This window comes from Dreissena polymorpha, chromosome 10 (assembly GCF_020536995.1).
Source record: "Dreissena polymorpha isolate Duluth1 chromosome 10, UMN_Dpol_1.0, whole genome shotgun sequence".
NCBI lineage: Eukaryota > Metazoa > Mollusca > Bivalvia > Myida > Dreissenidae > Dreissena > Dreissena polymorpha.
Window position 1 is genome coordinate 85,573,890 of NC_068364.1, and position 15,925 is coordinate 85,589,814.

General features: G+C 33.0%; 1 protein-coding gene across 4 annotated transcripts; it reads left to right on the top strand.

The window, feature by feature from the left end:
• Window positions 1-338: 338 nt before the first annotated feature.
• On the top strand, window positions 339-15,588 carry LOC127848669 (uncharacterized). Of its 4 annotated transcripts, none has more exons than XM_052381252.1 (4): window positions 339-497; window positions 2,223-2,422; window positions 2,727-2,887; window positions 3,389-4,744. In XM_052381252.1, the coding sequence occupies exons 2-4, from the start codon at window positions 2,259-2,261 to the stop codon at window positions 4,282-4,284; spliced, it is 1,221 nt and encodes a 406-aa protein (XP_052237212.1). In that variant the 5' UTR covers window positions 339-497; window positions 2,223-2,258; the 3' UTR covers window positions 4,285-4,744. The 4 variants fall into 4 exon arrangements, with proteins under 4 accessions (XP_052237212.1, XP_052237214.1, XP_052237215.1 ...); XM_052381254.1 differs by lacking the exon at window positions 339-497 and adding an exon at window positions 2,020-2,079; XM_052381255.1 differs by lacking the exon at window positions 339-497 and adding an exon at window positions 14,791-15,588 and having other exon boundaries at window positions 2,040-2,422; window positions 3,389-4,170.
• Window positions 15,589-15,925: the final 337 nt, after the last annotated feature.

Below are 15,925 nucleotides of genomic sequence, written 5' to 3' on the forward strand. Positions count from 1 at the left end.
CTCCGCATTGCAATAATGTACGCAACACCTCACTACGCATAGTAATAATGCATGCAATAACGCATTACACACAGCAATAATGCAAACAACTCCATACTATGTATTGAACTAATACACACAATAGCGCGCTACAAATTACAATAATGGTCTTAAACCCGTGCTATACATAGACAAAATGCACTCAACACCGCTCCGCGAAATGTTAAGTTATTGGATCCTCTAGCTGAAGCTTAACCTGTAGCCGCCCACATTTCGAGTCACATGTATGGTGCGATGATCCGTGTGCAATGAACCAAATTAAGTATAACGTTTTTGAACATACGATATAGCGGGCGAATAGGAAGCGTTGTCTTTTAAAATAGGAACTAAAATATGCATATACGAGTCAGGTATAAGGAAATCACCGACTATTTTGAAATCAGTTAATTGCAAAGAATGCTGTTAAATTTGCTGGTTACTGCAGGATATTTTTTTTAAAGATTTAAATACATCAACAGGTATTTGTTTTTTCCTTGTTCTTTTATGCTGCATTTTGCTCATACTGCTTTTGATTATGCAGGTACATCCTATTTTTAGATTTATTATTATGCCCGCGAAATTATGCATTTTGTGTCTAATAAATATTTTTTATATTGCACAGACGTTTAAATTATTGATAATTGGCTAAAATCTAAAAGGTTTCATGCATAGAGATTATTAAAAAATGACCAATGCAAACATTTAATAACATTTAAGGAAATAGGTTTCTATTTAGTTTTGGAGACTTATAAACAATACTTTAAGGTAGCACAATGCTACAAACGTAATTTTCCTAGATATAAACCAAGTGACCAGTTCCTACACGTCGCACTATGTCTGACATGATTTACACGAACTTCAAAATCGATTAGAATGTTTTCTAAATGCTACCAGTTACGACATTATGTGTGAATTATGAATAATACATTTCAATAAACTGCACAATGTTTATTGAACCTTAACCTTTATATAAGTCTTCGCGTATTATTTAACGATCTGTTATCACTGTGTAATATCGCATGATGAAGAAGGTAAACGAAGCTATGTTGTATACAAATAACTAGCCGATATACGCCGTTTTGCTGATAGTTTATGTTGACGCCTTCACTGAAATAGCTTAAAAGGATTGTTTCACATAATTATTTGTTAATGTTTGAAAATGAACTTTAAGACAAAACTTGAATATTTGAATAGTTTTAAATGATTATAATTGCAAGACGAAATGCTAAGCAAGCAAATGTTTCCAGGTTTGGAACCCGGGACATTTCCGAGCAAAAGTTTACACGCTACTAGTGCAACACTCATGCTTTTTATATATTTGAAACGCTATTTTAGTAATACAGGTATTTTCCGAATAAATACTAAAACTGTTTAGTTGTTTAAATATTTTTTTAATAATTGTGTTACACTATGAGTCAGTTTCTGTAGAATGCGTTAAAATTCTTATACGATTGGTGAGTAACCAGTCACCTGCTGACGGATGTGGTAAGTATGTCGTGTAGAAATGTACTCTCAATTTGGGCGTATTTATTAAAAACTAGATAATTTGGTGACATCAAAAGTTATCCGCGGCCTACACATTCGTTGGTGTGGCTTAAACTGCAATACAATACTGTAGCGTAACAAGACAAGTGAACATTAGATCGTATATATGTGGAGTGAAAGTAGTATGATTGTCCTTCGTATTTATTTAACGGTTGTCTATGTTATACATGCTTCTTAACGGAAGTGTATTTACCAACAATTTGCACGTTTATATCTTTGATATGAATGCATTCCAGATTTTCTTTTTGTCACGATATTTGCTATCTCTATCGATGAAATAAGTGGGATCCAAAACACACTTTTAATGTACTATATGTTTTAAAGCAAAGTATTTCCACTTTGAAGGTTCGTTACCATGAAATACTAATGCAATTTTTCTTATCAGTATGTATCGTATTTTTTTATTGTTGTCAATAATACGTCATTTTTGGGCTCCCAGAACAAGAGGTAATTTTCACAGTATTACATTCGTTGATAGTATACTTCGCTATAAGTATCAAGTTAATTAGCTGGCCAGTATGATTAAACGTATTTATTAGGTTGATTAAATAAATAAAACTTGGAGTGACAATGATATTCTCTTTGATGATACATCTACATATATTTATGGAATGGTAAAGTGAGTATATATATAATACCGATAACTTCGTAACTTTCAGAGGACGTCAGAGGATGTCCACAATGTGTTGGTGACAATGGATGCTTTACACCGATGCAAAAGTGACTTTTATCGTTTGCCGGGCCTACGTGGCGGCCAATCAAAAGCGGATTTATCAACTTCTTGTCCACCTTCTATTGGCTGTCAACAGTTGCTTGTTAACGTATCCGGCAAAGGACATGTTCGTCTGACGACACAGAGGTTTTAACATCAACAACCTTTTAACTATTAGCATTGAATAGGAAACAAATACCATTTTAATGTTTAAATATTATTGTCGCATTTTTTTGTTCACGTTCATAATAAATAGATTAAAAAATATTATCAAGTATAAAGATTAGTAATTTTTAGCTGAATTAATATTAATTAAACGCCAAATAAAACACAATATTCATACAACTTGTCGAAATACAGCTTCCACAATATTTAGAGCGTTACTGTATAAGTATATGGAAGACGAGAACGTTAATTGAAAACATTTCAATTGCTTGTTGTTTTATTTTAGTTTCCTCGAACATGCGATGAAGATTGCTCTGTCTCTTGAATACACGACTACATCGGACAGTAACATTACCTTGTGCCCGCTGCAGATATTGTTACCAACTGGTTTTCGTAAGGACGACATCGTGATATCTTCGGACGGTGAGATTCGCTGCACTATTGAAGGTAATGCGGTGTTTCAGAGTTTGTTATAGCATAACGTCCACTCATGTATTAGATATCGATGGATCAAATTGGTATTATGACAAAACCTTGGTACAAACATGCATGTGATATAACAAGATCATTATGTACTCATTGTAAGGACGTTGATAAGCTTAACGTATCTTTAAGATAATGTGCTGTTACGTTTCAGCAGTCTTTAATACCCTGACATATACACAGCACGAGATTAGGTTATTTACCAATTAACTCTAATTTCATCGAAACACGTCATTATGAGGATACCAATATCACTAGATGAAATTAGTTTGTATATGTATCGTGATATAAATACACCTCCGGGATTTCCTGTTTACAATACTACGCAATTCAATAATTATGTGCTTATTCAAATAAACATAACACTGCTATGATTGTCATTTTCTAGAGAATGGTACGTTAGCATGTTTCACTGTATTAATATATTTTTCTTAGTATACCTAAAACAATTTATTTTAATTTTAGAAACATCTAGCCTGCCTGTAGATAAACACACCAGACTACATTCCGTAAACAACACTCGCTTAATTGATACAAACATCAAAAGTACGGAAAAGGAAACTTACATGATTGCTGAAACATTGAAAATATGTGACGAAAACACTGACCAGGAAGTAAAAACTGAACGGTATACATCTGAAACATACACCAAAGGAGCTTGCATTAGTTTCGATATTGACAATGCAGACAATGAAATTGCAAAAAACGCTGATTTTACCGATGGTGCGCAGAACAGAAAGGGTCACAATAGAAACAGTAGTGACTACATGTCCGTTTCGAACAGAAGCAAGGTCACGGATTTGTGTCTTTCACATATTGACTGTAGAAAAATTGCAGAGAATAACAGCCAAGGCTTTGATGTGTGTGACGGCTTAATCAGTTTTGAAGATAACTCTGTTGCTAAAGCTGATATCAATTCAAATAGATTAGGAATGGAACATTCATTGAACGATCTGAATCGAATAACACCGACATCAACACAACCACAGAATCACAGATCATCCACTTCATCAAATGAAACTGACACCGCCAGAAAGTTATCAGGTGGCCAGGCAAAGGAGAAGACCTCAATTGTTGCAAACATGAAACAATCCATCCAGAAGGGTTTCACTAAACTGCTTGATGAACTGGACGTAATGGATCTGTGTGACCATCTGTACGAGAGGGCGGTGGTTGACTTCAAGTTTTACAGTACGATGTTTGAGCTGCACTTCAGTCGCCGACATGTCAGAGACATCTCACGGTACCTGTTGCTCCATCTGTCCAGGATAGGTGTCTGCAAAGACCGAATGATTGACGCGCTATATGGCTCGGCGGAGTATAGATTTATACCAGTATTCTTTCCCGAGGAGAAAATATGAGTCTCTTTCAGTTTATTAAATTGATCATTGGGAAGGAACCATGAATTCCAATCTCAATTTTTGGAAAATAACACGCAGTTTTAAATAATTGCCGAAATGGATAGAGGGGCTTACTGAAAAAAAACGATTATAAAATAACTAGATTATTAGATACAACTATTGATCGCATACTAAAGCTTATACACATAAAGAAAATGGTTATAAAAAAAAGTACTGCGTAATATCGTATCGCTACACAATAAATCTATATACAACATGTTCGTACTGTAGGAAATGTGAAAGTGAACTTTTCAGTTTTTGTTTGACTCAGACATTTGTTCGTAAGTCTAGATTATTTTAATTGAATTTAATTTTATTGTATATTTTTAATTTCACGCTATTGTTATTATTACGATTCTTTAGTGTTTTGTTACATTTTGTTTCTTATATCATTTTTATCAATAAACATATTTGTAAAGTGTGTTTTGTGTATGAATTGTTTTGTGTTTGCATATATATATGGCAATGAGCAGGCGATGTTAAGCTATAGTTCACCAATATTAACCTGGCATTAACCTATATGCGTGAGTATATGAGAATATCGTTACGATAAATATATTTGTCTTCGTACTTTACGCACATGAATTAATCCACGTATTCCGAGATTGATCAAAATGGAAGAATTCAAAAAGTACCATAACAACAGTATTTTGGAAAAGAATAGAGGATCTGGTACGGAGAAGTATCAATTACACTTATATAAACTTTTTTCCCGAAATGCAGAAACAAGATAGCATTACTTAAGTAAAATAACAGGGCACCTATAATAAGGTTTATAAAGTAGCCTCATGTTCAATAGCATATGCACTTAAACCCCACCTTAAACACTTGTTTCGAAACATAAAAAAGTTTTTTTTCTATTGACTTTTTATTCTAAGAACGCAAGTCAAATTTATTTTGTGATATTTAAAGTTATTCTGAAAACAACGACAGTCCCGACCTTATCGTGATGACAGATTTTAAAAAGGCTTTGTATACCTTATATTTTAAATATATTGAACACTTGTAAGGATTGTTTTTACTTTGGAACCTTTTTTAAAGGTGTGTTTTCTTAACGAAAGCATCTGTACTTAATGGGTTCATTTCGGGCAGTATCTTAATAGGCCGCGGGTCAAAGACAATGAGACCCTATATCTGCTTACATACTTATTTTATGTGAAGAGATTCAAACAAATAAGAAATAACACAGAGAACATATAATATGCATTACTTTTGGGGGTAAAGAATGAAAGAAAAGCGCAGTTTAATTATTATACGCATTATTATTGTTAGATTGCTCAGAACAATCCCTAAATTGATCTTTAAATTGTCTGTATGAATTTTCTTTATTTCAGGAAGTTTAGGTAATTTCTGCAAAACAAACTTTAAAATACACCTCTCGTTCATAAACACATATTAAAACCTTCGTGGGGTATATCAATATTTTAATTGTTATGCATTTGTTTGATGTCGACCTGAAAAACATTTATGCTAAAATTAAATGTTTTTGTAATGAAATGCTTGTGATAAGTGAAAACGAAATTAAACAATTTTATATCAGAAAACTCACACAATTGGAAGAATTTCGGTTGTAAATTCACTAATTTAAATTCACTCATGTATGATATATTAACTCATTTTATGTTACTTTTCCGACCTATACAAGGAACATACTTAATGATCTTCATAAAAAAGATCTTCAATTTGTTTTGTAAGACAAATAACATAAGATCAACACGCACACTGCTCTTCCGAAATGCGGTATAGTCGGACTAATTATTTTGATGTTATTGCATATTCAAATAAAATAAAGTTATTATTGTTAAGGGAGATATACACACGTAGCGACAGAAACATAACACTCCTGGTTGGTTCAATGTTAAATAATTTAACATATTTAAATGACGGAGGGATCAGAATTGTTAAAATTGTCTTTATTAAAGAAAGATCATAGAGTAACCTGTAGAAAAATAATTTTATCGACTATTATGGCCTTACTACAGGTAAACAATACATTACAGAAACAAAGCTATTTTACTGATCATTAAGTTCACTGCGCTGTCCTGCTTTTCTAAATGCTGTGTATGCAATGAGAGTAACGGCAAAGCCATATATGACTGTTTTGTAAAAAATCGAAAGTGCAAACATAATCAGGACTTTTTGAAATTCAAGAACATAATAGAAATGTATTTGTTAACAAATATTTTATATCAATAAGGAAAATAGCATGCACTGATTTTAGACAAGGATAGATAAGCATACTCACTGTTTTCGATGAACATGATACACAGGACTGCGTGTACCCTATAAAAACATATCAGGAGTCGATTACCTGTATATTTGTTAAATTACAAAAATAATAATTGCACATGTTCATAACTGTTTTTCATCTGTCCTTAGGAGAAATATTAGTATTGATTTATTCGCGGTAGTTATATAAGCAAAAACAGAAAACTTCTATATACTATATCTGGAGATAATGCAGTATATTTTCATGTGCAATTGAAGCAAAAGTATCCAAAATGTATATGATCTATGCAAAATTATAACACATATCTTGTAAAATATGCAACAAGTCTATACTCCTTGATTAGAAAAATGAATTGGTAGTATTTCTGATGTTCACCTCACAACGCATTCGAAAGTGTAAACAATTATTACGTTAAATAGCTCACAATTTTGGCAAAAACCGAAAATTTAAACCATGTTGATCAGACTGTCAAAATTTAAAGCCAAATCAATAAACCCAAATAATTTATGCAGAATGAACCATTATAATAAAACTATTCAATTATTCATCATTATGTATAGAGGATATTGCAGAATTATACTCCATTAATTTATCATTGATCCTTAAATTATTGACACAATTATGAATGTTTAAAATACAAAGTTCTTAATATTCCTATTCAATTCTTCAATTTTGAACAAACACAGAAGCGGATCTGCAGCGAAATTGAATAGGTTGCGAACCCGAGATCTATTAACAAACATGTGTATGTATAAATCTTTGGTTGTGAATAAATGTATTCACGGACTTTCAGTGTCGGTTGTTGACCTAAAACTTTCAAGGTCACTAGTACACAGCTGTTATGGTATGACTGTATGCGGTTTTCGTGCACGCTATCAACTCGTAATTGAATACCCATCTTTTGTTAAAAATTGGCAATGATCGGCCGTTTCATTCTTCCTACTATTTAAGTATGGTAATCTGTCAAGGGATGTCTTAACATGTATTTACATAAAATTGAATTGGTTTGTTTACCAGCCAATCAACATTTGTTGATTCATTCCGTCCTGCAACAGAGTCAGTTTTAATGCATATGAATTAATTGATATTCAAATCCAACAAATCACCGTTTGCGCTGTAATTAGTTGAATTGCTTGTTTTTATATTGATTTACCTTAAGCATCAGAAATCAATTTAATTTCGCATTGGCGTAATGGATATGGTGTTCGCCTAGCGATCTGGAAGTAATGAGTTCGTTCCTCGCTCGAGGAGCGTTCTCTAGATCTTCCCCAATGACACCAAGAACTGGTTATATGCCCAGAAAACGGACTCGAGAGCGTTTCTATAATTATGCATGAGGCTTTCGATGCAATCGAGCTAAAATTAATAGGTTTTAAACTAACATAAATCAATACGAAGAGGATGCATGGCTTTAAGCCAACAGTTATGGTACGATTATTATTATTTTTTATCAATTTATGTATCATCACCACGCCGTTTTCTCGTTTCTAACCCTTAAAGCAGTTCGGTCAAAACATTTTCGGTACATGTACGAGTATGGCTGTATTGAATCAGGTATGTCTAATACACATACCTGATTGAATGTTAATAACAAGTGATTTCTTTTGTTTCCTTTTATAGTGTAGGGGCTTAAATCCCTTATATTCATTTTATTCATATTTTATTAGGTATCCATGGGCTAAAGAATTGTTCCAAATGTGCTGTTGTGTATCTACAATTATTTTAGTGAAGGTTTGTTGTGGTTGTCAATATACTTGAAAATAAACATACGCTCAAATATGAATTTTTGTCATTTATTGTCTTTTCCCATACCAGCAGTTTATAAACGACTCGATGCATATTGCACAGTTATCTTTCAATATTTCAGATGACGTTTGTTTATGACATTTTTATTTTTTGTTCTTTATTCGCATACTTTCAAGTGCCTTTGTTTCTGCATCCACAATCATAGTTTAAGAAAAAATAACCGCATTTTTAACGATTCGCAGACATTATAAGACATGCAAATCCCTAATCTGGTTTTCCCCCATTTTTAACGATATAATTAAAAAAATTCTACTTATGAATACAAATTTTGATCAGAGAACACTAGTTTGGTATATATGTATACATAAATGTCGTATGGATGCATTCATTAAATCAAATGAGGTGTAAAAAGTGAAATAAACAATACAAACACATAGATGTTGTTATCTCCCCTTAGCAAAACAAAAAATACCAATCTCTTGTCGTAAGTCACATTAAAAATAAGTTTTGAAAATAAAGGCATTCAAAATATACGTACGTTTCACGGCAAAAGTTTAAGTTAAATCTTCACTCGCAAAGTTACTCGAATTTGCACAAAAACATTTGAAGTAACCATGCTTCAATCGAGAATTTAAGATATTGCATACATATATTAAAATATGATTTTGATATGGAATCCATATAGACTTCTTACAATGATAAAAAACATGTAATATATCATTTGTAAACAAAAACGATCGGGCACGACCTGGTTAACGAATCGGGCACGAATCGGTTCATATGCTCACCTACGTATTGATATTCAGAATAGAACAAATAGTTTCCATATTAAATAGTTCAATGCAAACGTGCATTTAGCTATGTAAATGATCGAGTCTTCATAATCAACTAATAATGTAACAAACAATTTGTTAACGTGGTGCATGTACCTATACAGATCAGGAAGTAATTACTCAACAATACCTTGGAATTTAAAGCCCGTTTTCTATAATGTATAAGACAGGCAGGGGAATTTGGAATTGTAAAATAAAATGAGTTGTTCAGCAAGATGCTACATTCGACTTTTAATGCTGGAATATTCATAAATAACAATATATTTTGGTGGCGTTTGCCGATATGACATGCCAAAAGACCACTTGAACTACACGACGACGAAATATTTTTTTGTATTTAAAAAACCGAAACCATTTCAAAACCCAAATCCATGACGATTGGGCCAAGTATCAACATTGAAATATACATTTTGCATAAAAAGAAATAAGTTGAGTTCCCTATGAGAATACTGATTGTCAAAGATCCGAACTTTATATGCAAACCATAATTGACCCGTAATTAATACCAAAATAACCACTATGAAAGGACATAACTGTGATAAACAACTGACCATGTAAAAATCATCTACAAATCTTGTCCTGTTTTAAGGCAATCGACGGAAAAGAACAGGCAAACACTGCCCATGACATCGCACTAACCATTGAAACAATGAACACAACACCGCATTACGCATTCCAATAATGCATATGATTGATAGATTGATTGATTGATTTTTTATACACCGCACTTCGCAGTGCAATACTGGAGTAACAACGCAACACGCATTGCAATAAAGCACACATTGCCACACGAGCATTTCAATAATGCAGACAATACCTTACAACGCGTTTTAATAATGCCTACAACACATCACCGCGCATTGCAATAATGTGCATACCACCGCAAAAAAAGAATTACAATTAAGCACACATTACCGCAGTATGAATTGCAAGAATGCATAAAACATCGCACTCCGCATTGCAATAATGTACGCAACACCTCACTGCGCATAGTAATAATGCACGCAATAACGCACTATACTTAGCAATAATGCAAACAACTCCACACTATGTATTGAAATAGTTCACACAACAGGCGTTACGAATCACCATAATGCTCACAACAGCGCAGTGACGCACTGCGCATACATAAAATGCGCCCACACCGCAACGCGAAATGTTAAGTTATTCAATCCTGTAATTGTTGCTGAACCTGTATCCGTTAATATATCGAGTCACACGTATGGTACGAGGATCTGTGTTCGATGAATCAAATTAAGTATAACGTTATCTTACATACGAGCTAGCAAGCTAAAAGGAAGTGTTGTTTTAAAAATAGAAATTACAATAGGCATATGCAAGTCAGATTTAAGAAAACCACCGATTATTTTGAATACAGTAATTTGCTAGCCTATTGTAAAATTGCTGGTTACTGAAGCATTTTCTAAGGATTTGAATATATAGCTAACGTTAAAAGGTATTTGTATTGATCAATGTTTTATAATGTTGAAATGTGTTTATACTGCTTTTGATTATGCAGGTACATCATATTTTGAGATGTATTATTATGCTGCGAAATTATGCATTTTGTGTCTTAGAATTTTTTTTGTATTGAACAAACGTTTAAATAATTGATACTTCACTGAAATCTAGAAAGCTTAAAGCAATAAGATTATTACGTTTTAATGATAAAGAATGCATTGTAGTTTGTTTTTAGTTAGTTTTGGAGTCTAAAAAAATCATAAAATGTTGCACAATGCTTTGGCTATACTTGTTAAAACCTAAACGAAACTATTTCGTGAAATAAGCATTTGTTTGCAAAAAAGAGTGAATTTACGTTTGAAATTTATAGAAATTGCGATTGGAATTGCATTAAGATATTTGACAAATTAACAGAGAAACACTTTTGGAGTCACCCAGATTATTTATAAAATGGTATGAGATTTTATTTATTTACATTAATTACGAAGAACGTACGCTTATCGTTGTATGATGTTGAAAATGAAGAAAAATGGATTTTTCTTCTTCATGTTTGTAAGACAAAATTATGAACGTTTAATCTAATTCATTTCAAGATTATGTGTTATTGCAAATCATTATCATGCTTTAACTGAGATTGATTGTGGTTGAGTTCATCTAAATTAGTGGATGGGTCATACGAATAGCCCACTTGACTTAAAAGAAAAAAAAACAGACTGAAGTCAAGTTGAATGTGCTGCAAACGTAATTTTCATTGATGTTAACCAAGTGACCGCCGCACTTTGTCTGATATGCTTCACACGAACGTCAAATCGATTTGAATGTTGTCCCAATGCTACCAGTTACGGCATTATGTGTGAATTGTGAATGAATAATACATTTCAATAAACTGCACAATGTTTATTGCATGTTAATCTGCATATAACTATTCGTCCAGTATTTAACGATCTGTTATCACCGTGTTATATTGCATGATGAAAAAGGTAAACGAAGCTTCATTGTATGAAAATTACTAGCCGATATACGACGAATTGCATTATAGTTTATGTTGACGACTTCACTTAAATAACTTATAGGGATTTGTTCACATAATTCCTTTTATGCTTGTAAATTCTTTTTTCGACATAACTTGAATATTTGAATAGTTTGAAATGATTATAATTTCAAGACAAAATGTTAAGCAAACAAGTTTTTCTTTCCCAGGTTTCGAACCCAGGACTTTTCCGAGCAAAGTTTACACGCTACCAGTGCAACACTCATGCTTTTTATATATTTGAAACGCTTTTTTAGTAATACAGGTATTTTTCGAATAACTACTTAAACTGTTTTAGTTATATATATATATATTTTTAATAATTGTGTTACACTGTGAGTCAGTTTCTTTAGAATGCGTTCAAAATTCTTGTACGATTGGTGAGTAACCAGTCACCTGCTGACGGATGTGGTAAGCAGGTCGTGTAGAATTGTACTCTCAATTGGGGCGTATATATTGAAAACTAGATAAATGGGTGACATCAAAATTATAAAGTTATCCGCGGCCTAAACATTCGTTGGTGTGGCTTATACTGCAATACAATCTTTACTGTAGCGTAACAAGACAAGAGAACATTAGATCGTATATATGTGGCGTGAAAGTAGTATGATTGTCTCTCGTATTTATTTAACGGTTGTCTATGTAATACATGCTTCTAAACGGAAGTGTATTCACCAACAATTTGCACGTTTATATCTTTGATATGAATGCATTCCAGATTTGCTTTTTGTCACGATATTTGCTATCTCTATCGATGAAATAAGTGGGATCCCAACCACACTTGTAATGTACTATATTTTTAATGCAAAGTATTTCAACTTTGAAGGTTGTTTCCCATTAAATACTGATGTCATTTTTCTTATCAGTATGTATTGTTTTTTTTATTGTTATCAATAATACGTCATTCTTGGGCTCCCAGAACAAGTGGTAATTTCACAGTATTACATTCGTTGATAATATACTTCACTATACGTATCAAGTTAATTAGCTGGCCAGTATGATTAAGCGTACTTATTAGGTTGGTCAAATAAATAAAACTTGAAGTGACAGTGATATTCTCTTTGATGATACATCTACATATATTTATTGAATGGTAAAGTGAGTATATATATAATATCGATAACTTCGTAACTTGCAGAGGATGTCAGAGGATGTCCACAACGTGTTGATGACAATGGATGCTTTACACCGATGCAAAAGTGACTTTTCTAACGTGATAAAAAATCGTTTGCCGGGCCAACGTGGCGGTCAATCAAAAGCGGATATATCAAATTCTTGTTCTTCTTCTATTGGCTGTCAACAGTTGCTTGTTAACGTATCCGGCAATGGACATGTTCGTCTGACGACACAAGAGGTTTTAACATCAACAACCTTTCAACTATTAACATTTAATAGAAAACAAATACCATTTTAATGCTAAAATATTATTGCCGCATTTGTTTTGCTGACGTTCATGATAAATAGATTAAAAAAATATATCAAGCATAAAGATAAGTTATTTTTAGCTGAATGAATATTAAGTAAACGCCAAATAAAACGCAATATTCATACAATTTGTCAAAATACACAACTTCCACAATATTAAGCACGTTACTGTATAAGTATATGCGAGATGAGATCGTTAATTGAAAACATGTCAATTGCTTGTTGTTTTGTTTTAGTTTCCTCGAACATGCGATGGAGATTGCTCTGTCTCTTGAATACACGACTACATCAGACAGCAACATTACCTTGTGGCCGCTGCAGATATTGTTACCAACTGGTTTTCGTAAGGACGACATCGTGGTATCTGCGAAAGGTGAGATTCTCTGCACTTTTGAAGGTAATGCGGTGTTTCAGATTTTGTTAAAGCATAATGTCATGCATTAAATGTAGATGGATTAAAGTGGTATTATGACAAAACCTTGGTTCAATCATGCATGTGTTATAACGAGATTACTATGTACCCATTGTAAGGACGTTGATAAGCTTTAAGTATTTCCAAGATAATGTGCTGTTACGTTTCAGCAATCATTAATATTCTGACATATATACAATACGAGATTAGGTTATTTACCAATTAAGTAAAATTTTCTTCGAAGCATGTTATAGTGAGGATACCAATATCACTAGATGACTTCAGTTTGTATATGTATCGTGATATAAATACACATATGGGATTTCCAGTTTACACTACTACACAATTCAATAATTTTGTCTTTATTCAAATAAACAAAACATTGATATGATTGTCACTTTCTAGAGAATGAAACATATGCATGTTTCACTGTAAGAAAATATCTTTTTTGTATACCTTAAACATTTTTCTCATAACGATTACAATACACATTTTCTTATTAATTTTAACTTTAGAAACGTCTAGCCTGTCTGTAGATACACACCAGACTTTATTCCAAAAACAGCACTCGCTTAATTGATATAGACATCAACAGTACGGCAAAGAAAACTTATATGATTGCTGAAACATTGAAAATCTGTGACGAAAACACTGACCATGAAGTTAAAAATGAACGATGTACATCTGAAACATACACCCAAGGAACTAGCAGTCAAATCGATATTGAAAAGGCAGACAATGAAATTGCAAATAACACTGATTTTACCGAAGGAGCGCAGAACAGAAAGGGTCACAATAGAAACAGTAGTGACTACATGTCCGTTTCTAACAGAAGCAAGGTCACGGATTTGTCTCTTGCATATATTGACTGTAGAAAAAATGCAGAAAATAACAGCCAATGCTTTGATGTGTGTGACGGCTTAATCAGTCTTGATTCAATACTGCTCCAGCAGCTGGAGTTTCACTTCCTTATATTGAAGATAACACCGGTGTTAAAGCTGATATCAATTCAAACAGATTAGGAATGGAACATTCATTGAACGATCTGAATCGAATAACACCGACACCAACACAACCACAGAATCACAGATCATCCGCTTCATCAAATGAAACTAACACCGCAAGAACATTACCAGGTGGCCAGACAAAGGAGAAACCCTCAATTGTTGCAAACATGAAACAATACATCCAGAAGGGCTTCACTAAACTGCTTGACGAGCTAGACGTAATGGATCTATGTGACCATCTGTACGAGAGGGCGGTGGTTGACTTCAAGTTTTACAGTACGATGCACATTAGTCGCCGACATGTCAGAGAAAGCCTACGGTACTTGTTGCTCCACCTGTCCAGGATAGGTGTCTGCAAGGACCGCATGATTGACGCGCTTTATGGCTCGGCGGAGTATAGATTTATACCAGTATTCTTTCCCGAGGAGAAAATATGAGTCTTTGTAAATTTATATTTATTACAGAGTGCAACATTTATTTAAGACTACATGTAAATATGATATATAGATAAATATTAATGTCATCACATAATATAGTTTTATTCATCCCGTGAATAACTCGCTATTGTGAAGGTACGATGACTTCAAATCTAAATTTGTAGAGAATAAAGAGCGATTGTAAAACAACAAAGGTTTTAATGGACGGCGGGGCGCGTTGAAAATAATCTGATTGTCCAATTAATTTGGGTTATACGATATAATAAGGTTGCATTCTGATGCTGACGCACACACTGCAAAACATTGTTAATACAACTATTGTTGAACCATATATCTATACACGCACGTGTATAATGCAGTAATATTGTAGTTAATGTGAACGTGGCTTTAATAGTTTGATTTTGACTGAGCTAGTTGTTGATTACGTCTGTTTTCTTATTGTATTTTTTATTATGTGTAATCACTACGATTCGTTAATATTGCATTACATGCTTTGTCTTGTAGTGTATTTATCAATATATATATGTTAAATTTTGGCATGTACAGATCAATACATGTCGTATGAATAGAAAATACATATACTTTGCTGGAATCAGTTTGTGCTTAATTTATATATTTAACACGAACTTAATATACCTGATTGTATATTTGAATCAAGATATATTAAACACATGTTCCGTGTAATCTGCGTTATACAACTGTTTACCGTCTCCTTATTAATGTATATGGCAATGAGCAGGCGATCTGGGCATAGTTCGCCAATATTAATCTGGTACTGCATGAATATATTTAACATCGTTACGATGAATACATTTCTGTTTGTACTGGAAGAGATTTTAATCGAATCAAGCGTTTTTCACTAAGTATACCGTTATGGCCCCGTAAAGCTCGTGTACGAACAAAACCGAATACGCATAGAAGGCAATGTAATCGTAATATTGATGCTATTGAGATGATGATGAATGACTGATGAAATCTTTACACTTTTAAAAAAATGTAAAAGAATTATTTCAAGTACAAC